This window comes from Thunnus albacares, chromosome 9 (assembly GCF_914725855.1).
Source record: "Thunnus albacares chromosome 9, fThuAlb1.1, whole genome shotgun sequence".
In the NCBI taxonomy this organism is placed as follows: domain Eukaryota; kingdom Metazoa; phylum Chordata; class Actinopteri; order Scombriformes; family Scombridae; genus Thunnus; species Thunnus albacares.
Window position 1 is genome coordinate 1,668,147 of NC_058114.1, and position 21,073 is coordinate 1,689,219.

A 21,073-nucleotide genomic window follows, 5' to 3' on the forward strand; every position below is an offset into this window, starting at 1 on the left:
TCAGCTCCGCATGCAGCGAAACACCAGCCAGCTTAAAAAACAAGGTTTCATCAGTTCATCCTGAAGAAAGAATCATTTACCAAAATAAAACAAGTTCTCTTTAAACAAGAGAAGAAGATTGTTGCACAAGAATGTTTTGCAATAAAAAATCGATTTGTTTCAAGTTTTTACTGATTTAATTTTATATTTTTTCTTGAGTTTAGACGTCGACGTCCGTTTAGTAGCTGCTCTGCTTTTAAAATAGAAATCAACTCGAGTGTCTTTTATCTTTAAATAAGAAATGATATTAAAAGTAAAAATAAACTGATGTAACAGTTTTAGCTCAAGGTCAGTTTAGTAGCTGTTCTGGAGCTTTCAGTTACACCACATGATCCTCCTCAGCACATTGACGTAGAATCAGGATTTTTTTTTTAAAGTGAACTTATAAGACGTTTCATCCACGTCGGCTTAAAAACGTCACAATTCCTGCTGATGATGATCATGTGACATGATTGAAAGCTGAGGTTGTTTCTTACTTAAAGATATAAACTCTTATTTTTTTTGAGAATACCTGTTAAAGTTCTTGTGGAGGAACGGAGCAGCTTGTTTCTGTCTCTGAGGACACAAATGAACTTTCAAACTACAGAAAAAAAATAAAAACGAGTAAATAGTTGAAACAAGTTGATTTTTATTGGAAACAGGTTGTAATTCTCTCACTTGTTGAAGACTTAAAGGACTGAATTACAGGCAGAAAATGAAAAGAAGAAGGTTTTAAAGTATCAGCGTATGGAAATCAATCCCTCGGCCTGCTGCTGCTGAAGGAATCTGAAAGTGAACCTTGTAGATAATTTTACCCGACTATCTGGAAGCTGTCCTCCTTTTCCAAGAAAACTCCAAAGCTCCAACAAACTTAGAAGAAGCTCAGTGCCAAGAATATAAAGCTGCTGCCAAACATCTCCTCTACATGCCTCTCCGCCGCCGCTGCTGAAATATTCCAGCCAGCCAAATTATTTTCCCGTGGAATCAGTCGGAAATCAGGAAACGTGCTGAGCAATCACTACAGAGATAATTGTGTTTTTTTTTTTTTTTTTGAAGCGAGCGAGTCGTCCTGTGCGAGGTGTGCCAGCTTCACCCAGCAAAAAAAAAAAAAAAACACACTCTCGCCCCGCTCGGCTCGCGGAGGGCAGCCGGTGAGAGAGAGAGGAGGGAAATCTTGGCACAAGACTTTTTTTCTTTTTCCTCAGACTTCTGCTTTACTGACCGCTGATGAAATTCTGGCTGTCTGCAGCAGATAACGCTGCGTGTTTGTCTGCATCCAGAAGACTGGGAGACGGAGCAGCTCGCTGTGAGAGGAGGAAGAGGAAGAAGAAGAAGAAGCTGGATTTTCATCCTCAAAACTAGCTGATAAACAAAGTTGAGAGAAAAAAAAAAAAAAGACTTGAAGTTGTTGAGTTTTATCGACTCTGATAACAGGAGACGTTTCACTGCTCGTCTCTTTCTGTTTGCTAAAAAAACTCAACAAGAATCTTTTCCACTGATACTTGTGTTTTTTTTTTGAGTTTTGCTTCCAGGAAATAGCCACAGCCCGCTGCAGCTTTTACATACGTTACCAGCATTCAAACCTCAAACACACAGATACAAACTCACAGTGTGATTTAAGCTTTAAGCAGAGCAGGAGGTGACCGACTGACGTGTGTTTGTCCCTCGTGGTTTACCGTAGCTGAATCACTTCCAACTCCATAAAACTCCACTTCCTCCACACTTCCTGTCCAGTACGTGTCACGCTGAACTGTGTCCTGTCAGCTAACGAACACTTACAGACACAGGACTGCAGGATTGAAACATGTATAAAGAAAGATTAAGATGTGTGCAGGCTGCTGCTAGCTAGCTAGCTAGCTAGTCGACTCCAGTTAGCAGAGATGATTCCTCGTCAACAAACGTAAACCCAGAACACAGATAGATCAGAAACCGTTAAATTCACCGTGAGACAGACAGACGGAGGCAGCTCACCAGCAGGACTCACCACAGTCCTGTAAACTACGTAGACTACTAACATCAACCCTGACAATCATCCATCAGTGTCCATAATTAATCATAGAAATAAAATATTTATCCACAATAAACAGAGAAACATCCACCAAATATATTATTTTGCTTTGACTTGTTGTTGCAGTTTGTTCTTATATTTTATTTCAGTAACATTGATAAGAATTTATCATCTTTGCACTAAAAGCTACAACAACAACAACAACAGAGAGCTGATATGAAGCCAGAAGCCAAAAACACCAACAATAAGCTGATATTCTTCAGACTGTGTAACAGAATAAATGTGTGTGTGTGTGTGTGTGTGTGTGTGTGTGGGTGAAGATGATGTTGTGTTGGTGGGATCATCTTCATCACGTTCGTGCTCAACATTCAGAGTGTTTTTGTTCTCTGAGGTGAGCGGCGTCATCATCACACCTTCAACAGCTTCACACACAAACATCTACAAGTTCTGCTGAAGGACAAACAGCTGCTCAGCATCACACACACACACACACACACACACACATGAAGAAGAGAGTCTGGAGGACTTACCGGCGTGAACGAAGTAGGCCAGGTACAGATCCAGCTCCTTGACTGAAACTCCAATGTGATGCGGCTGCACGCACAGGGTGGGGTTCGAACACTGAGGAGACTTTACCAGCCTCTCCCCGTCAGTACTTTCGAGGGGAATCCCTTTGAATAAAATCACCATGACCAGGTCCAGCCTCCACACTTTGTCCGCCTGGCGCAGGCAGTCGATCCTCCTCATCTTGCCCTTCTGGTCGGGGTTGGAGAGCACGCAGCACGGCGGCTTCTTCCCCGTCACCGTCAGCACGAAGTCCTCCCTGAACTCGGGCCGGATGTCCTTGCGCAGTTTGGCGAGGAGGCGCGACGCCCACTTCTGCTTGACTTCGGGCTTCTCGCTGAGCAGTTCGTCCTTCACGGCGCGCTCCTCCTCCTTGGACATGCGCTTCTCGTGCTTCTTGAAGTACTTCCTCTTGCGGGCCTGCAGGTTGAACCATGTGTAGGCGAAGGCCCGGACGTGGGGCAGCAGGGCTTCGATGAAAGGATGGAATTCATCCTGAGGGACGGAGAGGAGAGACGCGGTGAGGAGATAAACACCTTCATATCACAATTAAAAAACACATTATTCAACAGTCTGTTAGAGTCATTAAAGTACAAATCAACATGTTGCAAGAATTTACTAGAAATGTGAGTAAAGATCTTGAAATATAAAAACAGCTGTGCTACAATCGAGAAGAAAGACACGGCGATCATGTGAACAGTCAGGGTGATTTTGGGGATTTTCAAGCTTTTAGTTCAGCAGAAGAAGAACAGAGAGGAGAGAAAGTAGGAAAGAAGGAAGGAAGAACAGAAGGAAGCAAAGAAAGAAGGAACAAACAAAAAAAAGTGCAGAAGAAGAAGAAGGTAAGACGGAAGAAAAGCAGAAGAGAGAAATAATAAAATAAAAAGCAACAAGCTGAAGCAGATGAAGAAATGATTCACTTCCTGTAACTTTTAACGGGCAGGTTAATGAAGCACCTGCTCACATTTAAAGTACAGGACTGAGTTGTTTCCGTCTGCAGCGGCGTCTCTCGGGGCGACACACAGAGCCTGCAGTGTCTCGCCTCTCCGGCATGAAATGTGAGATTCAAACCGAATCACCAAACAACCAAACAAACAAACAACCGACCAACAACCAACAACCACGCCGCCGCCGCCGCCGCCGGGTTTCTGCAGACGAGCGCAGCTGACGTGCCGAGGAGGATTAAAGGTGTATTAAAGGTGCTTTATGTGGCTTTTGGTTGATGGGAGCGGTGCAGTTATTAGGGTGGGAATGTGTTTAGACGGCATGTCGTGGATTAGACTCAATTTGGGGTTGGTTACACCTGCTCTCACCCTCCTCCTCCTCCTCCTCCTCCTCCTCCTCCTCCTCCTCCCTCCTTCCTCCCAACCACAAACCACCACAAACGCAGTCAGGATGTGAAACACATTAGACTGAAATGTCACAACACAAACACACGACCGCCAGTTGAGATTCATGTGAAGCTTAAAGAGACGTTTAAAGTTTAAATGTTATTTCAGGTTGTTGAGGTAAAAGTCTCCAGAAATATGTTGGACTAGAAATTGTTTTGTCCTGTTTTTTTTTTTCCTGATTTATTATGTTTTAAAACTTTTAAGAGCGTCAAACACTCGAGAGACTTCAGGCTCATGACCTTCAGAAAGTCTGGATTCTACTTGTGTCATCTCGACATCATCGCACGACTATCAATAAAGTTTGGAGACAAGTGAACTTTATCTCACTAAACTGTCAAGAATCTGCTACGTTTCATACTTTATAAATGATTTCTGTTCCATCGTTATCATGACTGCTGAATATCTTATGAAGTCATTTGTTTTCCAGCTCAGTTGCCATCTCTTTCCATCGAAATGTTGCACAAAATTCCCAGAAAATCGTAAAAAAAGAAAATGTAGTGAATGTTTGTTTCCATCCACTGCTGTTGTCTGAATATTAGCAGATAAACAGCCGGCGGCGTAACGCTCCGTTAAACCGCTGCAGAAGAAGAAGAAGACACGACGAGTGAAGGACGAGCCCCCGGAAACGGCGCCGGGCTACGACGTAGTGGCCAAACTGTGTAATTACAACTTCCAGGTCTGATACGTGACGCTACTGGACCCAAAAAGACTTTTTCACATCGACTAACATTGTGTAAATAAATAAATAAGTATTATAAATCAGCAGATACGTTTTATTGAGCATCACAACCTGCAAAATGATTCGTTTCACTATCAGAATTTGATCCATTCAGTCTGATCACGTTTTAAAAGTCTCAAGTTAGCCTAAACAGGAAGTCTCTACTGAGCATGCTCAGTGGGGCCTACTGAGCATGCTCAGTGTGTTTTCTTCCAGGTAATTTCTTTACAGCATCACTGAGCGACTTTCACAGGAATGAACGGAGTCGTGTGGAAAAACGTTTCTGTTAGTTTCATGTATCGATGTGAGGAAGGTTACAGCCTCCTCATCATCATCGCTCTGCACATTTACAGGTTTGTTTCTCTGGAATCTTTTTTTTTTTAATTTTAGTTTTGTTTCTGTGGTGAAATAATCCAAACAAAACACAAAATGAAGCATCACAACAATCCGACGCCCTAAAAACACTTTTTTTCCCTTTTTTTTTTTTTCTTTTGCTGTCAAAGTTGTTTTGAGATCTTCTGCGGCGACGCTTCGTCCAAACCTGTCATTTCATTTCAGTTTGTCCGTCTAAACACAGACGCAGAGAGAGAGAAAGAAAAACAACGTTTGCATCACAGAGAAACAATGAAAACGTCAGCGGAGAGAGAGAGAGAGAGAGAGAGAGAGAGAGAGAGAGAGAGAGAGAGAGAGAGAGAGAGAGAGAGAGAGAGAGAGAGAGAACGCAGACGGACAGAAAACATCTTCATGGAACATTTCTTATTTTGATAAAAAAAAAAAACAACAAACCCCTCCGAGGGTTACTGAGCGGGACGGGATGGAGGGGTGGTCTGGGGGAGTCCCATCAGAGGGGGGGGAAGACGGGGCTGGAGGCCCTCCTCACCCCTCCTCCTCCTCCTCCTCCTCCTCCTCCTCCAGAGCCACATATAAAAAAACACTCGACTATTCATAGATCAAAGAGGCTCACACACACATCTTGATACGTGCAAATGCCTCCGACTGAGGTGGCATGTGGATGCATTATGAGCCACACACACACACACACACACACACACACACACACACTCTGCAGCCAGTGTTGCACTGCATGCACGCTGCAAAAATCTCTATCAAGTTTAATTTTGTCTGTAATTTTTTTAGTGAAGTTGAAATATTTCCCAGCTTCCCAGGTGTTGTTATTACAACCAGCTGCTTCATACAATCATCTTATTTTTTTAGAAAGAGTTGATTTCTTTTGGAAACAAACTGAAATATTCTCACATTTCTTCACTCGCTTTACGAGAAGAAGCCTCAGCAGAGTCTGATCATACATGTGCAGTCAGAATATCCACTTGTTTCAACTGTTTTCTAGAAACTTGTGTGTTAATATTGTGAGTGAACCGGCAGCTTTTTCAACATCAATCATCCAATTTCTATAATTTATGTCATTTTCTTTGATTCTGTTGCAACAATTCACCTTTTTCTGACTTTACTTCAAGACACTAAAACATATTTAGATAAATGATCTTGAGAGGAGGAATAATCTCACCACGCTGCTTCGCTTTAGAAAGACTTTAAAGACTCAGAAATGACTTTGATAAGAAGATTTTTTGGAGTTAAAGGAGCAGTCTGCAGCGAGTCGATATGTTTCCATCTGAGTGTGAACTCTCACACATCCCATGAGCTTCTTCTTTCTTAAAGAACCTTTCGGGTTTCCAGGTCGACGTTCGGGGTTAAATATTCTTGAAGTTTTCCATCTTAATGTCAGTTGAAACGTTCACACACACAGAGAGGAGGAAACTATATCTAAAGGCTGTGCATTAGAGCGCCAGCTGCATTGCTTTTTTTTTTTTTTTTTTTTTATATAACATTGTTCACCCTCCCTTGTCAAGGGGTCTGAATACAGCACATTGTTTCTTCTTGGAGACGGTCCAGGCGAACGGGTTTGTCTCCAAAAGCGCCTCCAGCAGCTCTGCAGCCCAAACCTGCAGCCGCTTTCTGAGCTCTGAAATCTCACTCACAGGACGGCCGAGAAACGCCGCCTTTTGTTATTTGTGTGGTTTTCTGTTCGGAGTGAGATGTGTCTCTGTTTGTGTGTGTGTGTGTGTGTGTGTGTGTGTGTGTGTGTGTGTGTGTGTGTCCTCGGGCGGTTATTAGGAACGACGAGCGGCTGGACGGATGATGTGTTCAGCCTCGTCTCCACACACACACACACACACACACACACACACACACACACACACACACACACACACACACACACACACACACATTCCACAGTGGATCTGCAGCTCTGGATGTTCGTTTGAGCCACATACCAACATTCCTCACAGCCCAGTGCAGCGTTTCAGCTTCCTGACCCGCTCACACCGTCCCCTCCACCACGCCGACGTTTCCTCCACACCGCCGCTTTTTCACACTCTGTCTGTCCGCTGCAAACAAAATCCCACTTAACAAGTCACTCCGTCTCATATTCAGCCTTTAAAAAAAAAAAAAAAAAGCGTGGTTTTCTGCCAGCGGGGTGAGATAATCCCTGTTGTTCTCAGCTTTCCCTCCACTCACAGGAATGTTTTCTGAAATGTGTCTTGAAACAAAAATAATCCTGTTTCTGCATCCGAGTCCAGATAGAAGCTGATTTATATGGAAACATGGAATTATGTCAAACTAATAGTTGTTTTTTTGGGGGGTTTCTAATATTTTTGGACTCTTTAAACTGCAAACAATCTGTTCCAAACCTGCTTCAACAAAATAAAATGACGTTTTTTTGTTCTGCAGAGCTGCTTCTGTTATTTCAGGAGAAATCATGAAAAAACAAACTGGAATCAAGAAAACGACTAAAAAACAGCTGATTTGTGTTGGAAATGTGAAATGATTTCAACTGATTGGTTGTTTTAAAGGATTATTTTAAGGGAAACACGTCATTCTGAGACTCAGTCATTGACTTAAATTGTAGATTTTCTGCAGTTTGTCCTGATTAGCAAAACACTGCAAACAACATCCGTCTAACATTGTTTATATTTCACCTCGACAACCTGCTCGTAGCTCTTAAAAACCAGAAAAATCTGCTTTTCTGGTGAAATAATCAGCGTTGTGTCAGATATTTAATAGAAATAAGTGTCAGATCGCTGCACTAGAAAGAAGAAATATTGATTGATTTGTGTCGGAGACACAAAATTAGCAGCTCGTTTTAAGAAAATATCAGATTTTTCCTCTCAGATTCAGTGAGAGACTGGCCGCCGATCTGTTGCTGTTTCCACTTCAGCTTCTTTATAAACGAGTCATTTCTTTCTCACATCTGGCCTTAAACACCTGTTTCTGCTTTTTTTTTCCAAACAAGTCTAAATTCTGCCAGTTGTGTCTGAGATAATAATCCTCCTTGTTTCTCTTCTTGTTTCTGGAATTTATTTTGTCAGAAATGTTTCTGCATCTGAAGGTTTGAGAAGCTGCTGCTGCTGCATCACAGCCGGCAGGAACGACTTCTGATTGTGGCTCTTTTATTTTAAAATTATTTATTATTATTATTAAGAAGTGAACATCATGTCGTCTCGCTGGCAGGTTGTTTTGTTCAGTGAAGGAATCAGATTTGTGTGCTGAATAAAAAAGGCCGCCTGGTTAAAAGGTGGTGCGGAGGACGAGTGACGCGGCTCCCCGGGGTCCTTTCTTCTTCCTCTCTTTTTTTTTTTAGGGGGTCATTCTTTCTTTCTTTCAGCGTTTTTTTCCCCTCCGAGGGAAATAAGCGTCTGTAAAACCTGCGGAGGGCCGGACCGAGGCTTTACACGTTCCCCCTTCTGCACCTTGGTGACAGATGTAATGGGCTCCAAATAACAGGCCTGTAACAACAACCCCATGAATAACAGTCATTTAGGGGGAGCAATAATGGTAATCCTCCCTGCCTGCCTCCCTCCCTCCATCCCTCCTCGTCTATTGACACCCACACCCACACACACTGAGGGAATTATCGGCGTGTCACTCGGGCGGCTCAGCGGCGGCGAGGCCCGACTGAGCCGCCCGAGACTTCGACGTTGGTGATGCAGGACGAGGAGGAGGAAGGAGGAAGGAGGAAGGAGGAGGAGGACGCCAGCGACGACACAACACTCCGAGGAGGGAGATTTATGCAAAGTGCATGTACAGTATGTTGCACACAAGCTGCACACGACTCGGCTACCGGACTGATAAAGAGACGTCGCTGATATCTGAGAGTTTGGACCAATCGAGGCTCTAAAACACCACAAAGTTCACTAGAAAGAGTCTGAACTAGAGGAACGGTGGTGAATAGACACAGATTATCTGTTAAGACTCAACAGAATCACTCTAATAAAAGATCATTTGTGCTGGAAATGAAGAATCTACCTTCCTCGGTTCAGCTGTTCCTTTGACTCCTGTGATTGATGTTTTATTTCGGGACAGATTTCAGATATCTAATATAATCTGTTATTGATATCTAATATATCAAAATGTGATCAACTGAGTGGATTAGAGGCCAGTTTGGAAGATGGGAGCTCTCTGGTTTGATGTTTTTCATTCATGGCTGTTGAGTCTGTTGCAGGTTTTTCTTCAGCTGAGTCTCAACACGTCTGTTTGCATTTCTTTATATTTATATTTCTATATTTATTTATTGGTCTATTTTCTACACAGCACTCCTCCTCTTCTTCTTCTTCTCCTGTGAGCACGACGTGATGTAAAGGTCGACTCGTTGCAAAGACTTTTCTTTAAAATCAATAAAACTCCCCAAAAAAAACAACTTAAAAATGGAAGTTAAAGAAACTTAAACACCTGCAACAACATCAAATATCATTTCATCACCACTATGTTTTTCGTCTTTGATAATCACAAAGTTTCTCGTAACATCACGAAATCCCAAAATGTATCTCTGTGGTTTTATTAGTGAGTGAATCTTTAAATAGTTAAATTAGGATCAAAATGAATAAAAGCTTTTATTTTATGGCGCCTCCTGCTGGTCGGGAGGCGACGAGCAGCTTCACGTAACGTTTCACGTTTCCTTTTTTTTTTCTTTAAATCTGAAATTTCAGCAAAAAAAAATTCTCCAAAATCCCAAAACTGAGATTCAAGAAACTAAAATAAAATGAAATCAGCAGTTTCTGATGTTTTGGGATTAAATTAATATTAATCTTCAAATTTGGTGTTTTTTTTTTTTTTGATGCTAAATAAAAATAAAGTGTTTAATGTTTGAAGGGATTAAAAACAGCTTCTCTGGATTAAACATGAACAGCTCATTAACAAACACTCTTCTGCAAAAATATTAAAAAATATCAGAAATGAATAAAGAAGAAATAATTAAAGAATTCAGTTCTAAATAACAAACAGTAAAAGTGTCTCCGATGTGAAGAATTTAAGCTGAAAACATCTGTTCAAACCCTGAAAACTGATTTTTTTTCCCAACCTTTTAACTGAGCAGGATTTATAAAAGCGACAGTCAGCGAGGACTCTGGCTGCTGATTATTGGTTTTACTGGCTGATAATCAGATTATACGTTAAAGCTCCTGTTTCTTTGCTGCAGTTTCAGACGCTCACATCGTCCTCAAACGTGTCTCCAAACAAACCGAAGCTTCCACCGGAAAATCAGGATGCCAAATGATTTCTTTTTTTTTTTTTTTATTTGTGGAGAATTTTTGGATTCAAACAAAGCAGCAGATTACTGAAGTATCTCCTCTCACAGCCACAATATCAATAAATCATTTACAAATTGTTACAATTAAATGTCAATAAATCAGATTAAATGTCCTTTTCTGGAATATGATAAATTATTGAATTCCAATCATTTTTAATATAGAGGATAAATTATGGGATGTAATTGCACTCGAGAGGTTATTCTTGCAATGAAACACATTTAATTCAAATAATTTGACGGATGAAAATACTGATGACTGATGCTCAAATTAAAACATATTTAATAAAAATATATGTGGCTGATTTAAATGTTCATTCTTTGCAGAAGAGGCTGCGGTTAATTTCAGGAGATTAGGACGATAATTCCAGCAAGAGGAAGCCAAAATCTCCATGAGGTCACACCCAAAAAAAGCTCTTAAATCCTATTTTAACCTTTGACCCTGAACACAACCCTGCAGTAAAGCAAATTATTTTTTTTAAAGAGGGAAATAAATTAGGTCAAATTTAAGTTGTTGGGAGGTAAATATGCAAATGTTTGATTTATGCTGGAAATAAATGATAAATGATTTTGTCAGCAGTTTGTCGTCTTGCAGAAATAAAATCAGTTGATGTTTTTCTGGCTGCTGCAGGTCTGCTGTGACACTTCAGGTCACCTCTGACACAAACATTTGTTTTTCTCTGCAGAGACATATTTCTGTCAGGCCTGAGGTTCCTCTGTGAGGCCTAAACAGCAGCAGGAAGGAACCAATTAATGATCACATTCACTTTGATTTTTACAAAATGGGAACAACCTGCAGAGCTCAGCACAGCTCAGCCGATGTGAAGAGCTGAAAAACCCAACCACCCTGCAGCTGACGGATCCCTTCATCCCGCCTCAGGCTGCACTAAATCACTTCTTTTCACACTAAATGTGAAGCCTCTCTGAACAACATGTGTCATAAACTCTCACAGCTTTCAGTGGTTTTCTGCTCGTGTTTCCCCCGCACATGCACGTCTCTGCCCTGAAGGAGACGCATGTCGGCGACCACAGTTGGAAAGTTTTTGGGGGCAAAAGAAAAAAAACAGAAATAACCAACAAGTTTACGCGTGTGAATTACGGCTGTGCCCGAGTTTACGCATCCACATTTTGCGCAAATTATGACATTAAAACTTTGGAGGTGGAAGTCAGGAGGGAAGAGGACACGGAGCCGCTGATCCGCTCCGGCTGCCCGGCCAGCGCGAGCCTGAACGGGGCTTCAGCCAGCGGAGCAGCCGGGACAGAGTGTGTGCACCCGGCACAAGAAACAAGCTCAACCAGCGGCTCAAAGCTCCACTGAAACACAACTCTTACAACACGCGACACACTGCAGGAAAAGTTACCGAGAGAAACAGTGTCAGAAGACAGAAATTAACGCTCATGTTAAATAATAAAAAAAAAAAATTTGGAAAAAGGAACTTTGGAGGCGCCGTCCGCCATGTGCTGCAGCGGCGGACAGGAAGACAGTTGAAAGTGTGAGAAGCGAAGCTGCAGCCTGCAGACTATAGAGTCCATACAGTCCTGAGTGGACAGTAAACAGGAGAGAAGCTCAGTCCGAGCTCCGCTGCACACAAACACCGTTAAGAGAATTTAAAAAAAGTTTGAAAGGAGACTCACCTGTGTTAGACATAGCGGGGAATACATATCTGTCGGATCTAATCTTAGATCTGGAAGGTGTGTGTGTGTTTATGTGTGTGTGGGTTACTGTAACTCCAGCCTGTGTGTGCGCGCGTGTGCGTGTGCGCAGTGTGTGTGTGTGTGTGTGTGTGAGTGAGTGAATGTGTGTGTGTGTGTGTGTGTGTGTATGTGTGTGTTTGTGTGTGAAAAAAGGAAAGAACAGAAAAAAGGAGAGAGAGTGAGAGAAGGGGAAATAGAGCCCTCCTTTTGCCCCCTTCGCTTTCACATTTCCAACCAGCGCTGAACTTTGACCCCGCCTCGGGTTACATGTACTGTCCGGACCTGTTAGAGGCCCTCCGCCGGGGAGCGCACAACTTTCAGCCCAGACACGAAGAACATCTCCAGCAACAAGAGAAAAGTCCCGTTAGAGAAATAAAAAAAAAAAAATAGAAAGGATCACAGGGCAGCCCGGTGTGGTGTCGGTGCTGGGAGCTGAGGCGAGAGCGGCCGGTGCTGGTGGACGGTGCAAACCTCCAAAACGTCCCGAAACTGCATTTCAAACCGTCGGAGAGCCGCGGCGACCGGCGGACCTCGGCAACATGTCTATCCGTCCTGCGGTGCGCTGTGGCCGGCGTGCGGCGGTGCGGCTCCTCGGTGCTCGGGACGGAGGGCGCGGTGCAGCAGCAGCAGCAGCAGCAGCCGCGGTGTCCGCGGAGTCCCGGGAAAAAGAGATCTGACGAGGAAGAAAGAAAAAAAAAGGCAAAAACGGGATCCCTGAGCTGCCAGACGGCCGCCTCGCCTCTAAAACAACCGACAGCTGCTTTCCGTTAATTTATCTCCAGCAGGAGGAGACGGTAAAGAAGAGAGCGAGTGAGAGAGAGAGTCGGTGTGTTGTCCCGGACGCAGAGAGGAGCGCCACCTCCTCTCCGCTCCTCAGTCTGTCTGCTGCACCGGGACCTGCACTCTCCGACACCGGACTGCGTCGGTGTGTAGACTCGGTGTGGCCGCGGACTGAGCGCAGTGACCCTGCAGAGCCGAAACTGATCACACACTCAGCTTATTGATCAGAAAGAAAAAAAAAAAACCCATCGATCCTCCGCGCGCAGTTTCACAAGTAGAATCCGGTGGTGATGCCGCTGCTGTGTGTGTGTGTGTGTGTGTGTGTGTGTGTTAGTGTGTGTGTGTGTTAGTGTGTGTGTGTGATCCCGCCGCTCAGGAGAGTATTGAGATGAAACTGATCGGGTTGTGGGTTTATTGATTAGTTATGGATTAGATTAGAAAAGGAGCTCTGATTCGCTGCTGAAATGTTTTCATTGCTTTTTCTATATATAAAAAAAAAGCAACTTAAAACTGGTCCTTAGGGCAGCACGAGACAACATTTGGGGTTTGATGCATTAAAGAGGAAGAAGAGGGATCAATCCTGCAGAGTCTCAGTGAGGATCCGACAAACTCCCGCCGGTTTCTGCACAAGTTTCAATCTTTTCTGCGCTAAATCAAGTCCGAGAGCTCCGCAGCTCTGCAGCTCCGCTCCTTCAATCCACAGGCAATTTTTTTTTCACTTTCCTGTCTCAGTGTGTGTGTGTGTGTGTGTGTGTGTGTGTGTGTGTGTGTGTGTGTGTGTGTGTGTGTGTGTATGTGTGTGTGTGTGTGTGCGTGACAGAAACCAACAACCTCTAATCCAGCGCTACAAGCCACTTTAAAGCGGTAAATGTCTGTGTTTCCTGCGCAGAGAAACGCAGAAGCAGCCGCTTCCATGAGGTCAATAAGAAGCTGACAGAGTCCGAGGAGGATCCATGAGATCTATAGAGATCTGACAGGATCCACTCACACCACTCACAACACACTCAACCACTGACATTACACTTTATAATGACGATTGTCTCCTTTTAAAGCCTCCAACACTAAACATTATTATTATTATGATTAAATCATCAAGTCCTATTAACTTATTGTGTATATTATAATACAGATGTGAGATGATGGAAATATGAACCAATCAGCTGTGATACTAGTCTGTTTATTCATTTATGATTTTATATGACGTTATGATTGATTGATATATTAATAAACAGCAGGTTTGATTATAAATTCCTTCTAAAGACACTTTCCATCATTTTCTATCTCTGCTGTGTGTTCATGTATTTATTTCATTTTCACTGATCTTTTATTAAAAATTCAGGTTTTACTGCGTCCACACTGTTTTTATGTTTTGTCTGATATTTGTCAGGTTTTTTTTTCTCTCCTGATATTAAAGAAACAGACGTCATGCTGATAATTAGCTTTTGAACTTGAACTTGAGTATTAAAATCTGTAAACTGGAGGGAAAGCAGCGCTCCTTTAAAGCTTACATCCGTCTAAATGTGAGAATATAAACATTCAATCTATTTGAATATCAGAACTTCTTCTGCACTCAGTGATGCATGACTGTAGTATCAGTATTATAATAGAAGGTCAGCTGCTGTATTTTGGTGCAGTTTTTGGGGGATTTTGGTAAATAAAAGTACAAATATTTTCCTCTGATGTTTTTAGGGAGAAAAAGCTGAAAGTTGACTGATGCGTGTGAACGTTCCAGATGTTTTATTTTATATTCTGTATTTCTGTTTCTGTGCAGGTGAGTTTGATCTCAGAGACTCGACTGTCTCTGCAGGTGTGAGGCAGATAACAGCGCCCCCTACATCACACACACACACACACACACACACACACACACACACACACACACACACACACACACACACAGCTGCTCGGTTTACACCTAAACTAACTGTAGAAACTGTATTCTTTATATGAAATAAGAATATCATGTATAATAATGTAGATGTAGAGATGTACAGTCTCTGATTGGTCAGATGTGTCTACAGGAAGTTGAGACATTTGAAGACACTACAGAACCATAAAGTCACATCTGAGAAGTAGAGACACTCAATAAAAAGCTTTACGGGGATATAAGAGGAATATTAGTCTGTAGAGGAAACAAAATACAATAAAGCTTCTATAAAGCTACTTTGCATGTCTCTATAGGATCATTAAAAAATGATACAAACAGGAAAATGATAATAATAAATCAGCAGTAAGAAGCACAGACAGTGTAAAACTACCATAAAGTGGCCGTTACAAACAGGAATATAATCAGCAGGGAGGATCACACACAGACTGAAGATATTATACACATATAGGACATAAAATACCACCATCGTTATTAACTCACCACAGACTCTCTGAAGTCCTCAGAGAAACATCGCAGGAATATTACAGCAGATTAAATGATCATTATGGACAATTAAACCTCTACTGAGCTCCACATACACACGTTAAATCTTTACTGGGATATGAAATCCATTCAAATAAACCAATAATGGAGACTTTAAACACACCTGAACAGATAGTGCACTAAGATAAAATCTCATCTAGTGATAAAGTCACAATAAACAGACAGAACTCATCTGTAAATACGTATGTAGATCATCTGGGAGAGTTATATCAGTATAAAATGTGATTAAACACTATAAAATGTCTGAAAATGATTGTGACAATAAGATAAAAGTGTGATAAACTCACTACTGAGCACAACAGGGATGTTTTTAAATCCTTATTTGAAGCTTTAATAAGATAAAAGTGAGATTAAGTTTCTATAAACTGATAAGAAACCACAGAGTTATAATGATGTTTTTACAGGAATATTAGAGGAAAATAACAGGAGATCAAATATAATAATAGACAATAAACTATTTATATTATAGTGATAATAAAGTCACATTAAACTTATTGATCATTCAGGCTGATTTTAGCATCATTTGATCCTCTGCTGAGCCTCCATCTACCAACAGCCAATCAGGAGCTGCCACGTCAGAGCCACGATCTCTGATTGCGCTGTAATTGGACGAAACGGAGGAATTTGAACGTCAGAGGCGCGTCTGATTGGACGGAAAATTAAGGTTAAAAAAAAAAACCCTGACGTGTGCGCGCAAACGAGAACGCGCTCGTTCACTGCATTAACTGACACAAAATAAGATTAATACAAATAAAACACGTTTCTACAGAGATCATCTGAGGAGTTATAGATTATAGATTATTGATTATAGATAAATAAAGGTAAAGGTGAGTTGATAGAGTTATTGATGACGGAGTGATGACGTACCATCTGAGAAGTTAAGAGCAGGTGAGAAACTACCCAGGATGCTTCAGGGTCCAGAGTCAGTCTGAGTTATTCTGCTGGAATAATAATCCAGCGGTCCAGACACTTTACTGCTCCTGTTTCTGTACTTGTCGGTTCGGCTCGGTTCGGCTCGGCTCGGCTCGGCTCGGTTCGGGACTTTACAGAAGTTCCACCAGTCAATCTCTTGCCTGTTTGTTTGTTTATTTGTTTGTTTATCTCTAGCCGCTGTCCCCTCTTCCTCCCTCTCCTCCTTCCTCTTCTTCCTGTCCCGCTGGATCCACATAACCCGGTTCAGCTCGGTGTGACCCGGTACAGCACGGCAGCTCCGTGCAGCGGGGAGCAGCTTCAGCCCTGCAGCGCTGCAGCCGCCGGACCGGCCGGTGCACCGACTGATTTATAGCCGCTTCACACGGCTTCATTCCCCGGTCGGTGCTGCGCGCGGTGACGGCCGTGCGTGTGAGGGAGAGAGGAGGAGAAAGGAGGAGAGAGGAGGAGGAGAAAGGAGGTGCAGATGTTTGCGGGGAGGCTGCAGCGGGCTGACCGGGACCGGGACGCACCGGCGGAGGTTCGTCAGGCAGCTGCAGTGTGATACCTGCTGAGGATCCGCAGCTGCTCACCTGTCAGGTGTTCAAACCTCTGATCTGACTCACTCAGCAAAGACTCCGCATTAAAAACAATTATTTTAAAATATTTCATAAAGTTTAACATGTTTCCACGTGGTCATACATGAAATTAAATATTTCACACGTGAACATATGAATTACATGAATATCATGTGACACGTGCTCATTTGTGTCTTTTTTTAAAGGGATTCTTTTAAATTTCATCCGTTTCATTTCACATTAAAAACGTCACATGTTGTCATCACTGTCACGCGTGACATCATCATACGTGTGAACATTTCACACGTATGATGTGTTTCTCATGTAACATACAGTCAGACAAGAAGACTGTGATAAACAGACGAGATCAGTTTAATGTATAAATTATAACTGTATGAGGTCTCCTGCAGCTCTGGAGGGGAAAACGACCCTCTGATGATGTCATAGTGATGTCATCAAGGTTATTTTGGCATTAAAGGCAGTTTCAGCCTTCAGCTCAACAAAACTGTTCCACGTACAGCAGTGAAAACAGCCGTGATGTCGAGATTAATGTTGCACTAAACATGATGATGAAGCAGCTGGAATAACGACGCAGCCCTGTTTCTATTGGACGAAGTTAAAGGTGAAGTTTCGACGACTCGCCACGAAACAGGAAACGTAAACTCGTCAGTTGTTTGAACTTCGATGGAAATAAAACAAGACCGAACCTTCAGCTGTAAAGACAAACTGGAGGTGTGAAGTTGTTCACCAGGCTGGGAGGCTCTAATTAAACACATTATCCAGGTGCATCATGGGAAATGTAGGATCCAGTGTTTTTTTGGTGTTTGACCCAAACTAGACACTATAAAAAGTCTCGACCTCTGCTGCACAGATTTGGACTAATCTGTCTCTACGAGTCCACGAGTTTTATGGAAGTGCAACAATAAATCATTTGACCTTCACTTTAATAAGATTGTGGTGCATAAAATGTCTTAAAACGCTGCACATCAGGTCTTAGAGTTTGGTTCCTTCAGGGTCAAAAATGTATTTAAAAATATTAAAATGAGACGTGTATGCTGCTGGTTTTGCAGATTTTATAGGCCTGCAGCTGCGTCTCTACATGATTTCCTCAATTATTCTCCCAGATTTCTAATTTGTGAGACAGAATCGCCTTAAATCCAAAGTTTGTCTTGTGAAGCACCTGTTTGTTAAAAGCTCTTTCTATATAAATCTGGCAGACTTGCGTTGACCTCCGCTGATCTCTTCTTCTGCAGGTTTTCAGTCGGGCTGCGGAGCTGCGAGCAGTGAGTCGTCTGAGGTTAATGAACAGAAGCTTTTATGTTAATAGAAGGACAGCCGGCGTGATTTAACAAGACAATCTGCAGATTTACTTCGCTCAAATACATCCCAGGCTCCGGTTATTAGTTGGCTAAACAACGTCTCAGCGATGAAGGTCAAGACAAAGAGAAGGTAATTAGATTACAGCAATTAAATTGGGTTTTTTCGATATGATCAATAATCTTAATGTGTAATCATGGATTACTGGCTCAGACTTCCACAGAGAGACGATCACTCTGCTGTCCAGACGTCCATCATATAAGCTGCAGATCAGACACTGCAGGTTCACACTTTACTACATTCTTCTTCTTCTTCTTCTGTTCTATGTGCTGCTGTGATTATATGATGATGTATAACTGATAAATGTCCAAAAGTCCAACGTGACGTCCTTAAATGTTTACTTCACTGTCATAGAAGACGAAAGAAACCAGGATGAATTTGTATTTTAGAAGCTGGAACAAGAGAAATCAGCATTTTATTAAAAAAATATGATTATTGGATTATTAAAATACCATGCTTAACATATGGTTGCAGCTCTAATCCTGCTGCTGAGTCTCATCCTGGTTTTGATCATATTTAGTGATATTTAAATGCAGAATGTTTCTAACAGCAGAGTTATTGTCTGTATGTTTGTCTGTTTCAGTTAAATGTGTCTCTGCTGCAGTAGATTCAGGTGAGTCTTCACACTTTAACTTTTTATTTTCAGCTTTGATCACATGACAGATGAATCAGTGTTTTACCCGCCACAGTTGACTCATCTCAGGTAGCACAGATCAGACTCTTAAAGGACGAGTTCACAGCTTTTCTAGTGAGTCTTAAACCAACAGTCAGGAGCCCAAATGAACATTGAAACATGTGTTTCTTGCTGTAATCATTCCTCCTGTTCATACTGACCATTAGAAGATCCCTTCATAATGACCTTACAATGGAAGTGATGGAGGACAAAATCCACAGTCCTCCTTTTGTGCAAAATATATTTAAAAGTTTATCTGAAGCTAATATGAAGCTTCAGCGTCCAAATGAGTCAAATCAAGTAGATATCTTTCAACGTTACAGTCTTTTTAGTGCCAAAGTTCCTCTTTTTGTTACTATACTTCCACCTGCAGCTCAACAGGGAAACACTGTCCGAGGAAACACAAAGAGGGAATTTGATGCTAAAAAGACTGTAAATGTGTCAGATATCCACTTGATATGACTAACTCAGACTGATGAAGCTGAATAGAAGCTTCACACAGACTTTTAAATGACTGTGTGGACACACTGTGGATTTTATCCTCCATCACTTCCATTGAAAGCACATTTGAAGGATCTTTTAATATCCAGTATGAACAGGAGGAATGATTACAGACACCTGACTGCTGGTTTAAAACTGAGATCATTCAGGTTCCTTTCTTACATTTCATTTCTCATTTTACTCACTTTAATACGTCTCCTCGTTTTTAGTATTTTATTATCTTTTTTTACATTTCAATTTTGTATTATTGTTTTATTTTACTATTCTGAATTTTTACATTTTCATCCTTCCTCTGGTGTTTCTTCATGTGATGTTTTTGTTATTGATTCTTTATTTATAACAGTCATTTATGGTTTTGTGTGTGGATGGTGCTACAAATAAAATCTGATTGATTGATATGATGTTTACATGTGCAAACATATAATCAGGATGCTCCAAAAACCTGTAAAGTGATTTATGTTTTAGATCATCAGATATATGATGATGAATAATGACATAGAACCAGTTTACTCATCATCACATGTTCTTTAAAGTCATTTTAAATGTGTTGTCTGTCTAGTTTGATGTTTTGAACTCATCAGATTTGTCTGAAGTGTCCTGATGAAGCAGAACTGAACCTGAGGCTCCATCTAGAGCCGATCAGCTGTAACTACACCGAACACTGAACACACGCAGCAGACTCACTATAAAACACTTTAACATAAAAAATATTCATGTTTTTACAAGTAAATAATGAACTAAAAAGCTTTATAAAATGTTTTTCCATCTTTTTTTATATGTTTCATATCATACTACTCACTGGGACGTTTAATATTCCTGTTAACTCTGACATGTAGAATAAATAAAGATTTTTTATCATCATTATTTTTTCTTACATTTTTCAATTCTGAAAAAATCTGTATAAAAAGGCTCACAGATGCACATTTATCCCAAATCATTATATTAATTTAAATGGTTTATTTATATTAATTTAAAAACATAACTAGATTAATATCATTTAGACGCAACTGAGGACAAAATAATCTAAATAAATCAGATGTGAGCTGATAAATAACAACATGACAATATGTAAGGAAACAAGTTCAAATAATAAGACGATGAGATAATTATTACTGAAATATCTCAAATTAAGCTTTTAATCATTCATTCATTCATTCATTCATTCATTCATTCATTCATCAGCAGTGACCGGCTGAGACAAACTCCCAGCAGGCTGCAGGATCACACACTGGGAGCTCCCAGTAAAACCACTGTCATGTGTGTGTTTGTGCTCTTTCTGTCTTTCTGAGGACTTTAGAGTGAAAACATTTTGGAACTTTCTTTAGAAAATCAGGACATTTTGAAACATGAGGTCATTTCCTGTTTGAGGGTTAATGTTGGAGGTTCAGTGAATGAATGATGTCATTAAGGGTCCTCACAGAAGTACAAATGTGTGTGTGTGTGTTTGCCTCAGTAATAATTACACCATCGGCTCGCTGCGAGGTCCTTCACACACACACACACACACACACACACACAGACACACACACACACACACACACACACACACACAGACACACACACACACACACACACACACACACACACACACCTGGTCCTCTCCTGCAGGTGTTTTCTCTTCACACAGCAGCTCAAACTCTCCTTCAGTCTCATCAACAGTTTGAAGCACAGAGTCACAACCCTCAGCATGTCCGCCGTTACCATGACAACGGGCGAATCTTACACATCATCCGCTAAATTTCACTTTAAATGATGTTGTTTTAGGAGCGTCTCGGTTACCAAACCATATAACCACATCACTGGTTCTGTTTCAGACTGACAGGTCACT

At 41.5% G+C, this 21,073-nt stretch overlaps 1 protein-coding gene across 10 annotated transcripts in view; it reads right to left on the reverse strand.

The window, feature by feature from the left end:
* Window positions 1-259: 259 nt before the first annotated feature.
* The window catches only part of LOC122988867 (nuclear factor 1 A-type-like), a 77,881-nt gene continuing 57,067 nt past the window's right edge, over window positions 260-21,073 (reverse strand). For 5 of the 10 annotated variants that reach the window (XM_044361515.1, XM_044361510.1, XM_044361512.1 and 2 more), the window contains 2 exons: window positions 2,557-3,085; window positions 262-1,322 (listed from right to left, as the gene is read on the reverse strand). In XM_044361515.1, the coding sequence (XP_044217450.1) occupies window positions 1,108-1,322; window positions 2,557-3,085 (744 nt within the window). In that variant the 3' untranslated portion in view covers window positions 262-1,107. Of the gene's footprint in view, window positions 1,323-2,556; window positions 3,086-11,936; window positions 12,062-16,074; window positions 16,843-21,073 lie in introns of those variants that run through there. The other 5 variants (XM_044361511.1, XM_044361516.1, XM_044361509.1 and 2 more) reach the window with 3 other exon arrangements.